The 11,290-nt window shown below is 34.6% G+C and overlaps 1 protein-coding gene across 1 annotated transcript; it reads right to left on the bottom strand.

The window, feature by feature from the left end:
* Positions 1 to 5,170: 5,170 nt before the first annotated feature.
* On the bottom strand, positions 5,171 to 10,416 carry LOC133031945 (uncharacterized). Its single transcript, XM_061105738.1, has 2 exons — positions 9,270 to 10,416; positions 5,171 to 8,805 (listed from the first exon to the last, which is right to left on the bottom strand). Exons 1-2 carry the CDS (start codon positions 10,414 to 10,416, stop codon positions 5,171 to 5,173), a joined length of 4,782 nt encoding a protein of 1,593 aa, XP_060961721.1.
* Between the last annotated feature and the right edge of the window lie 874 nt (positions 10,417 to 11,290).

Raw genomic sequence — 11,290 nt, 5'->3', positions numbered from 1 at the left:
CAATACAACCTAGAAATAGACCAAATGGATGTTACTACTGCTTTTCTACATGGTGAATTAGAGGAGGAGATCTATATGAGGCAACCTAAAGGCTATACTGAAAAAGGGAAGGAAAACTATGTCTGCAAGCTAGTAAAATCACTGTATGGGTTAAAACAGTCACCTAGGCAATGGAATAAAAGGTTTGATGGATTTATGCTAAAGCTAGGGTTTTCTAGGAGCTACTATGACCACTGTTTGTACTACAAAGGAACTGATATTAATAAAGTCATATATCTACTTCTGTATGTAGATGATATGCTTATAATCAGTAAGGAAAGGGCAAGAGTAAACACAATGAAGGGCCTACTCAAGACTGAGTTTGAAATGAAAGACCTAGGGGAAGCTACTAAGATACTAGGCATCTCTATTAAGAGAAACAGAGCAGAAGGGACACTTAGCCTAACTCAGGAAGACTACATACACAAGATAATAGAGAAATTCTCAATGAAGGGATCTAAGATTGCTAGCCAACCTATAACTACACAGTTTACTCTATCTAAGAAGCAATGCCCTGAGAGCAAAGCAGAGAAGGAGGAAATGAGTAAAATTCCCTATGCTAATGCTATTGGATCTGTAATGTACCTAATGGTAAGCACTAGACCAGACCTTGCTTATGCTATTAGTGTGCTTAGCAGATTCATGACAAATCCTGGTAAGACACACTGGCCTGCTATGAAATGGCTACTAAGGTATCTAATTGGGACAACTAAGCTAGGACTCAAGTACAAGAAACAACAAGGAAGCACAGCAATAGAATGCTTCAGTGATGCAGACTATGTTGGGGACAGAGATAGTAGGAAATCTACATCAGCCTACATACTACTACTAGGGGGAAATTGTGTAAGTTGGAAAGTCCAATTACAACAAGTTGTGGCATTATCCACAACTGAATCAGAGTACATTGCAACTACAGAGGCTATTAAAGAAAGTATATGGGTTAAAGGAGTCCTAGAAGAGCTAAAATTACTAGACTCAAAACCAGTTATTTACTCTGATAGCCAGAGTTGTGTGCACCTATGCAGAAACCCTATGTTCCATGACAGAACCAAGCACATAGAGATAAAGTATCACTTCATCAGAGACAAAGTGACACAGGGACACATAGATATTGACAAGGTGCCTACAGAAGAGAATCCTGCAGACATGGGGACTAAAGTGATCACCCTATCTAAGTTTAAACATTGTTTAAACTTAATAGGGTGGGATCAAGGATAATGTGATCCTTTGGATCACAGAGCTATGACCCTCAGAAATGACTCGACCACTATAATATCAGCTCAGTGAAGGTTTAGGTGGAAATTGTTGGAGTAAACCTCCACTTACACTGATATTAAGACTCAATACAGCTTAATACAAGGACAGAAAAGTAATTACAAGCAAATCCCTAATTTGGCCTTCGGCCTCTAGAATACCTAACAGAAATTAGTTAGAATGGATTTGGTTAATCCACACCTAACTAATTTTTGTAACTAATCTAACTATCAAATACAGAAACAAAAACCAGAACCCTAGATCTATATATACCTCAAGCAACAACCAGATCTGAGGAGTTGAGAGAGTGTTCTTCAAGATCCAGAGTTGGAAGAACTTGAAGAAGGAGAAAGCAAAGTTCGTACATGCACAGAAAAACACAGAAAGTTAGATCTAGAGAGAGAGAGGGATTAAATACAAAACACTTGTATTAAACTTGAGATTACCAGTCAGAAATTTACCTGTGACTTGGAATCTCCATTATTGTACTTCAGATTGACAAGAAATAGTTGAATCGAGCTCTCAGATTTGAGGAGCAGCTCAAACGGAGACGTAGCCAATTTATTAGTGAACTTCAGGAAAAATCTGGTGTTTTCTAACCCTAAAGCTTTTCTGTTTGTGTGTGTATATGTGTAGAGATCAGATCATTGTAGATCTGATCTTGTTGCTGGGTTTGTGTTTGGGATTTCTGGGTTTCTAGGGTTTGGCTTTGAGTTTCTCAGAGAGAAACTCTCTGCTAGGGTTTCGAAGAGAAATCAGAGAAAGAGAGAAAGTGACTGAGAAGATTCTCGAGTCTTGGGGTTTTGTTCAAGCACAAAACGAAGTCATTTTGAGTGTTCAGACTTTGAAAAGTCTTTGAACAGTGAAAGGTCAAAATTGACCTTAAAAATTGATTTGTTTGTTTTGTTGGTGTAGGGCCAAGATAGTAAATTCCTATCTTAAAATTTCCTACAAGTTGGAAACCATAATTGATATGATCGTGATCTTGCTCTAAAGACTTCAATGGGGCCATTTTCCTTATATTTTTTATCCTCACACATTATCTCATGTAACTTTAATTATTTATTTAAATAATTATTATTTAATTTAAAAATATTATTAAAAAAATAATTTTAAGAATAATCTAATACATTGTAAGTATTATCTATTTATATGCACTCATTAATTTATAACCCTTAGATCAAATATCTATGGCTCTAAAAATGTACTTACCATAGGGACAAAAATAGAGTACTTACCATAGACATGTCCTAATTATATAAATTTATTACTCATTAAAGTCTATTAGAAACTCTAAAAAGCTCACAATACGAAATTTCACATCACAAATCTAAAAATGATCAACTATGTAGCACGAATGATAATACAATAACCAAAATTACCTAGTCATATACAGTCTTAAAACTTAAAAGAGTGGCATTATTCATTCAAGTTTCGACTAAGTGTTCTAAGTTTGAGTTATAATATATTGTGTCTGTGTTTATGTCTAAATATTGTGTGTGTCTGGCTAATCTAGTGAAGAAGATTGAAGTTTTGATTCTCAATAAATAGAATTAATATAAGTGTATACTTTGTAGTAGGTCATTATTGTGTCATTTTTAAGTTAATGTGTCAACTTGAAAATAAATCATTTAATAAACGGAATAGAGGAGTCAATCTAAAAATATTTTTCTACCTTAATAAGTAAAGCTATAGAAAACAAACTCGATAACTTTTTGAGTGTTAAAAAATTGTAAATGGTTATAAATTTAGAGTAGGTAACTTTTTACACTAATATATTGCATTTAGTATTTACTTTTAATTTGCAACACCATTATTTAGATTAATTAAATATACGTAAAAATAATTTTAAATAATAACTAACAATATTTTTTCTTCAATTAATTATTGTATTAAATAACTATTGATTTTTAATAATATTTTATTAGATATATATATATATGGGTTTTATTTATTTATTTTTTTTTTTTGAAATGGATGATAATTTGTTTTGAACAAGATTAAGGTATAAATGTTGATGGTGCGATTACGATCTTTGCGTCTGAAGGATCGATGGTTTGGGGCTAGGTGTAGCTCGGGATGGTGTGTGTACATTAATTCACATATTATTGTTAAAATGATTTTATATTGAATGGAATTTTAATTAAATAACAAAAACCCAATCGTATTTTTTGGATTTAATGAGATTTATTTTATTATATATAAATAAAAAGTGACCATGAATTTCTCATAAACCATTTATTTTTATTAATAAACCATTTTATTTTTAATATAAATAAAAAGTCACCCATAAATTTTTCATAAACCAAGAATTCTGTTATATAGGCACACTTTATATAGAATAGATACTAGGTTGATGTTATGTATAATTATTTTTTTAATTAGGTTCAATAAAGTGATGTTAAGTGCAATACATGTATGTTTAATTTTTGATATATAAATATTTTATTTTTATTGTTCAAATTATTGTTTGTAAATAATTTTTGTCTGTATACATACTTTTTTAAGAATCTTTATTTTTTATTATAATTGAATTTTTTATGGTTTGTTTTTTTTTGTTTTTTTTTTAATATATTTTTCAGATTGTGAAAGGAGGTTCAATAATTTTTGCCACATTATTTTATTTTGGTTTGCAAATTGGAGAAGGTGATTTACAATTTATATTTGTGAAAAGTATATTTTCTGTTAAATTGGAATTAGAAAATGTAAGTTATATAGTTGTGTTAATAATATCACTAAAAATATATTTATTAGTTATTTGATAATCTGTATTTTTTAATGGCTTATGTTAATTCTTTTGTGGAATGTCATGATATAGGTTTAAAATATTGGGTATGTTAATATAGAGTTGTTATGTTGTTAAATTTTGAGTAGAAATTTAAAATATTTTCTTATAAATTTAATTACTAATAAATTTGTTATTATACAAAAAAAATTAATTATTTATAGAAAAAAAATTAAAATAAAGTTGGTAGTAACAAAGATGACACGAAAAATAATTATTTTCATTTTGTAATGGTTTCCATTTATTTAAAGTTAATGCTAATAATTGGAGATGAGCATTTTTTTTTTAAATAAAAAATAAAAAAATAAATGGTTTATAAATTATTTATTAAAAATAATAATTTTAAAATGTTAATATTTATTAATTTTTTTAAATAAATTTTTTATTTATTAATTGTGTAATTTCAATTAATATTTTTTTGAAAATTATTTTAATTTAAGAGTAAATACTATTTTAGACTCTATTGTTTTGTTAATTCACAAAATAGACCATATATTTTCTAAAATGGTAAAAATAGGACTCTGAGGTCAATTTTCAACAATTTTATTTTTAAATATAACCAACTTTAAGAAATTTTAACACGAATAGATACAAAAAATATAATCAGTTTTGTCATAACATCAAATTATTATTAAGTTTTATTTTGACAAAAAATTAGTTCAGAGTCTTATTTGTACACTTTTAAAAAATATAGGATCCATTTTATCATTTAACAAAACAGAAAATTGATCAATTGGTAAGTTTTCTTTAAAATAGTATTTATCTTAAATTTAATAATACTAGTATTTTTGATAAAGTAATAAATTTATTAGTCTCCTTCTCAGATCTCCTTGAGAAATTCAAAATAAGTTTATGTTTGGAACCTTTCCACTCCCACACAAGTACAGCTCCCGACATAGATAGTACCATGAGAATGTTACAAATAGATCTCAATGATTGTATGGATTAATTAATTTATGTAATCATTTAAATATTTATAAATACAATATTTGTGTATATGTATATTTTGCGAAAGACAGTATTAACTTGTTTGAATTAAACGTAATATTATTTTTTTTTTTTTGAAAATGAAATAGTAACTTCATTGAATAATTAGCATTCAGAATACAAAAGGGAGATTAACTCATCCCAAGCATTATACTCAAAAATGCTACGACCAGAGAGAAAACAAGAGTGCCTAGCCACAACATGGACAACTCGGTTTGCTGATCGTCTAATAAAGCAAAGCTTAACATTATTTAGAGAAGAAAATAAAACTTGACAGTCATGAATAATCAAGCCAAAAATAGAATTTAAGGATTGGTTACTACGAATGCCTTGCACAGTGAGCATACTATCAGTCTCAATCTCAACATCAAACCAATTCTTACTTTTAATCCAGCTGAGAGCTTCTTTGACTCCCATTGCTTCAACAACTTCCGCATCATATGTACCTCTGAAATAACATGATTTGGCCTCAACAAGCTTACCGAGGCTATCTCGAGCAACTATCCCAAAACCATAAGAGTTATCCCGTGGAAAGAGTGCAGCATCAACATTTATCTTGATTTTATTTGCTTCAGGTGTAGTCCAGCGCTCAGCTCCATCTCCTCTATTATCCAAAAATAGAGAAGATAGGGAAGTGTTATCTTGAGCGTTACGCCAATGATCAAGAGTTATTCGAGCTGATGCAATCACTTTGGTTCTTGAGGATACTTTATTTTTCCATACAACAAGATTTTGGGCCTTCCAAATTGCCCAACACAACATAGCAGCTCGTGAAGCAATCTCCTCATCAAGGTTCATAAGAGCTTTCTCAAACCAGCCACCAAAAGATAATGGATGTACCAGGTCATAAGTGATACCAAGGGTACGCCAACATGACATAGCAAAGGGGCAAGTGAGAAGAGCATGGACAATAGACTCAGCTTGATCAGTACAAACAGGGCAGATTGCAGAGATACTTACATGTTTTGTCACCAATTGAAGACAAGTGGGAAGACAACCAGTAACAGCACGCCATAACAGATTCTTAACTTTAGGCGGGATCTTCAATTGCCACAGTTTACGCCAGAATCCAGAATTATCAGGTCTTGGATGCCGAGGTTTATTTTTCTGCAGCAGGAGATAGGCAGTTTTGACAGAGAAAAGCCCAGTATGGTCTCCTGACCATGACCAGAAATCAGAGTCGACATTAGGAGACAAAGGAAGACCAAGTATCAAGCTAGCATCCCGATTATTGAATAAATCATCGATGACATCTGAATCCCAGCTACGAGTACCCACAGAAAAGAGAGAACTCACATTATTATTCAAGAGAGCTGGATGAGTTGAAGTAACAAGTCTATTGTCAGGATCAGGAAGCCATGGATTTGAAAGAATTCTGGTAGTTTCTCCATCTCCAATGATACGAATAGCCCCTTGACGGACCACCTTTTGAGCGGCCCAGATACTACGCCAGACAAAACTGGGATTATTTCCCAATTCAGCTGAGAGATAATCAGTGGTAGGAAAATATTTGGCTCTGAAAATTTTCCCCACCAAAGAGTCAGGTTGGCACAAGAGTCTCCAACCTTGCTTAGCAAGCATAGCAATATTGAAATCATGAAGATGTCGGAATCCCATACCGCCTTCTAGTTTTGGAGTCGCCATTCTTTCCCAGGACATCCAAATGATACCACGACCCTTGCTTGAACTAGTCTTCCACCAGAAGCTAGCCATAAGTTTCTCAATATCCTCACAAATGCCAAGAGGAATTAGAAAGACACTCATAGCATATGTTGGCAAAGATTGGATCACAGTCTTGAGAAGAATTTCCTTGCCAGCTCGAGATAAAAATTTACCATCCCAACTATTGATACGAGACATGACCTTATTCTTTAAGAAGCCGAGAATAGAGTTCTTGTTTCGACCAATAATATTAGGTAAGCCAAGGTACAGACTGCCCTCTGACGCTTCAACCATCCCAAGCACAGAACAAATACTAGAACGATGTTGCGCAGTGGTGTTAGGGCTAAAGAAGATCGATGACTTAGAGAAATTTACTTGCTGCCCAGAAGCCATTTGGAACGTATGAAGGAGGGTGTTTACACTCGTAGCAGCTTCTGTAGTGGCCTGGAAAAAGAGATAACTATCATCGGCAAAAAGCATATGAGTGATAGATGGGGCACCGCGAGCCACCTTGCAACCTTGAATAGCCCGTCTTGCCTCAAATTTATTAATAAGCGCTGTAAGTCCTTCAGCACACATGATGAATAGATAAGTGGAAAGGGGGTCACCTTGCCGAATACCGCGAGATGGAGTAATAGGGCCAACAACATGACCACCATGGATTACCTTATAGCTGACCGAGGTAATACAAGACATAACAAGCTCTATCCACTTCGAATGAAATCCCATATGAGACATAACTGTATGAAGATAGTTCCACTCAACACGATCATATGCTTTGCTCATATCAAGTTTAAGCGCCATAAACCCCTTCTTGCCTTTTGTTTTTCGCTTCAAATAGTGCATCACCTCAAAAGCAATCATCACATTATCAGAGATAAGTCTACCAGGGATAAAAGCACTCTGATTCACAGAGATAATCTGATCGATGATACCTCTCATACGGTTGGCAATGACCTTAGAGAGCACTTTATATAACACATTACAAAGGGCTATCGGTCTCATATCACTCATGGAGACAAAGTTTTTCTTCTTGGGGATCAGTACAAGATTTGTGATATTCAGATCAGTAGGAATGACACCAGAAGCAAAAAAATCAGTGACCATATGTACTATATCCGGACCAACCACATCCCAATGTTTTTGATAAAAGCCTGGCCCCATGCCATCGGGTCCAGGAGCCTTATCAGGATGCATTTGAAAGAGGGCATGTCGCACTTCATCAGGAGTAACAGGTTGTAATAAGATATTATTTTGAGCTTCATCAATGCTACACCGAATATCATTGGCAACAGTATTTTGAAAAGTGCCATTGGATGTGAACAGATTAATAAAATAGTCAGATATCACCTCATTCAGACCATTGTCCCAACCTGACCACTCTCCATTCAGTTTTTGCAGCTGGTAAATCTGGTTGTTCCTTTTACGAGAGCTTGCAGTGGCATGAAAGTACTTGCTGTTCTTGTCTCCCGCATTTAACCAAAATTGCTTGGATCTCTGCTTCCAGTAAATTTCCTGCTGAGCAAGAATCTCAAAGTAATTATTTTTCTCAGTTGCATAATCCTGATCACAATTATCAAAGCCCGAATGTTTCAAAGCAGCCATCTTTTTCTTGCTTTTGACTAAGCGACTTTTAAAATTACCAGTAAGAGTTTTCCCCCACTTTTCCAATTGAGAACTACACAGATCAATCTTTTCAAGCAGAGTAAGATGACTATTATTTTCCCAACAGGATTTCACAATCTGAGCACACATGGGTTCACGACACCAGGAATTTTCAAACCGAAAATGGAAAACATTATCACGGTGGGGGCTGTCATGAAATTCCAAAAAAATAGGAGTGTGATCCGAATATGAAACAGAGAGATTGGACAAGGTTACCTGATGGAAAAGTTCGAGCCATCGTTGAGAAACTAAGGCTTTGTCAAGCCTTATCTCTACCAGGTTGCCAGACTCACGGCCTCGTTCCCATGTGAAGGGATATCCACGAAGCTCCAGGTCATGAAGGGAACAGTCGTGGAGAACAGATTGGAAACCAGTGATTAACGCAGAAGGATAAGCACGGCCTCCTCGTTTTTCTGCTTGGTTACCAATGTTGTTGAAGTCCCCAATTAAGCACCAAGGAAGGTGCGATTCAGAGAAGAGAGTTCGAAGGAGAGTCCATGTCCGTGAGCGTAACGATCAGTTTGGCTCACCATAGAAACCGGTGAGGCGCCAAGGTGTCGTACCAGAAATCGTAATCTAAAAATCAATATGATTCTGAGAATATCCCAACAGTCGGGCTTCATCTGTAATTTTCCAGAAAAAGGCTAGCCCACCAGACCTCCCAATAGCTTCAACAGTAAAACAGGAATCAAAGCCCAATTTATTTTTTATTCGGTCCACAACTTCCTTAGAACAAAGAGTTTCACATAAAAATACAAATTTGGGTTTCTTTTGACAACAAATGTCCACCAGGAATTGTTGGGCCCGTGGGTTCCCAAGCCCACGGCAATTCCAACTTAGAGTATTCATAATGATTGGTGGGCCTGGACACCAGTACCCACCATTGAAACGTTTTTTGAGCTGCCCTCAGTATTTGTGGTATTTTTCAAAGTAGCAAGAGTAATACTTGATTCCACCGGCCCACTATTATTATTAATAGACCCATTAAAGAGAGAGTCCATTCTTTTCCTTTTCCCTTCTGATATTTCAAATTCCAAGTCAGAAGAGAATTTAATACCACTTTCCTTTAAAATAACCACTGTACCTTCATTCACGGATATATCACGATCCGATTCCATAAGATGCGATTTATTCTTTGGTTCAGGCGCAAATTGGGAAGGAGAGTTAATGTTGATTGCTTCATCAGTGGGCACCTCATTGCTGGCCTGAGTAGCTGTCTTCCCCGATCGCAGCCACGGTGAGGCTGTCAAAAAATTTTGCCGTCGATTAGGAGCCTTCATCCACAACCCATACGGCTTCACTATCTCATCCGCAGGTGTATCGTAGAGCTTAGAGCAGAAATTTTCGGAGTGTCCAAGCAATCCACAAATAAAGCAAAATGTGGGAACCTTCTCGTATTTAAAATTGGCATAAAAGAACGAATCATTCCCCCTGCGTCTAAATTTCATCCTCCGTTTCAACGGAATGGTAATGTTGATCCGCACTCGAACTCTAAAGTATTCTCTCCAGACGCCAGTGAAGTTGTTCGGATCAGCCTCTAAATACTCGCCAATGAATCGCCCTGCCTCGAGGATAGCTTTCTCCGTTCGAAATCCAGATTGCAAATCATGGATTTGCACCCACATATCTAGTGTATTCAGCATTACATTCTTTGGATTACCACCTGGTTTCAGGCGTTCGATTATTAGTTGTTTCCTGTCATAAGTCCATGGACTGCCATTGATCACTCTTCTAATATCAATTTCGTGGTAAAATTGGAAAAGGAATCGGTTCTGCTCTAGTATCTTCACATACATGCCTTTTCTGGGTTTCCAAAGATCTGCCATTATGTTTTGCAAGACGAGGAAGTCCGAAACTTTGCCTGTCAATAGCCTTCCTATCAAACACCAGCGGTCGTCCAAATCGGGTTCTGTTTCATCACCGTCTTTTTCATCGAAAATTGCCTCTGTATCTTCTTCTTCGTCCAGACACATATCAGCCCATTTCTTAGATAAATCCCCATCGTTTCTGCTACTAGAAGCCATGACGTAACCAACAACACCAAGAGACAAAACCAGTGAACAGCAAAAGAGAAACACACACACTCAAAAGTGAACAGCAAAAGACAACCACAACGCTCAAAAGAGAGCGACACACACACTCAAAAGAGAGCGACTGGCTTTCCTAATGTTGATTTACTTGTAGTGGAATATGGAACATTAATAAATAATTAATTTAAATACAACTCCTCTTTTGTTGAACTCTCTACACTTGGAAATCTAATATTAATATTATTAGTTATACTTAAATTAATTGTTTTTATGAATTATATTTAAATTTATTGACTAGTTATTTAATTTTAAATTTAATTTTTATTAATAAAAAAAATAAATACACTGAAATGGTGAAATTTAGAAAATATTAAATAATTACAATTGGAATCTCTATGATTTGGTTTTAGTAAGAGTCGTATTATATTAAATAACAAGTAACACTATGTTTAGATAAAATATTGTATTGTATTAATTATTACAACCATAAATTTTAATACAACATGAATCGTATTATTTAATAAAGAACATAAATAATACAGTTAAGCTTGAACCTAACCATATCCGGATTAAGATCTATCGATCTAAGATCAACTAAGTCATATGGACTTAGAAAGATATAACAGTAAGTTTATGATATCTTATCCAAGTTCAATATCGGTCCAGTCTAATGTATACTACATACATCCGATACTAGCATACTTTACTGTTGACCGAGATTTTCGGCAACTAATATAATAATAGTATTTAAGAAAGCTGTGAGGAGTTAATGCAAGAGATTTTTACGTGGTTGGGGCATTAATGTGTTGGAATTAATTTTACCAGGATCTTAGATATACTCACAAGTATGTTGATTAACATCTGAAAT

The sequence above is a fragment of the Cannabis sativa genome, chromosome X (assembly GCF_029168945.1).
Source record: "Cannabis sativa cultivar Pink pepper isolate KNU-18-1 chromosome X, ASM2916894v1, whole genome shotgun sequence".
NCBI classification, from domain to species: domain Eukaryota; kingdom Viridiplantae; phylum Streptophyta; class Magnoliopsida; order Rosales; family Cannabaceae; genus Cannabis; species Cannabis sativa.
Note: the sequence above shows the minus strand (reverse complement) of the source record. Positions and strands in the feature narration are given on the sequence as shown.

Excerpts from the sequence above, each read along its gene's own strand:
- LOC133031945 (XM_061105738.1), bottom strand. The coding sequence starts at position 10,416 with ATGGCTTCTAGTAGCAGAAACGATGGGGATTTATCTAAGAAATGGGCT. Across the intron at positions 8,806-9,269 it reads AAAAAACGTTTCAATGGTGG|AAAAACGAGGAGGCCGTGCT; the intron begins GTACTGGTGTCC and ends GTAACCAAGCAG.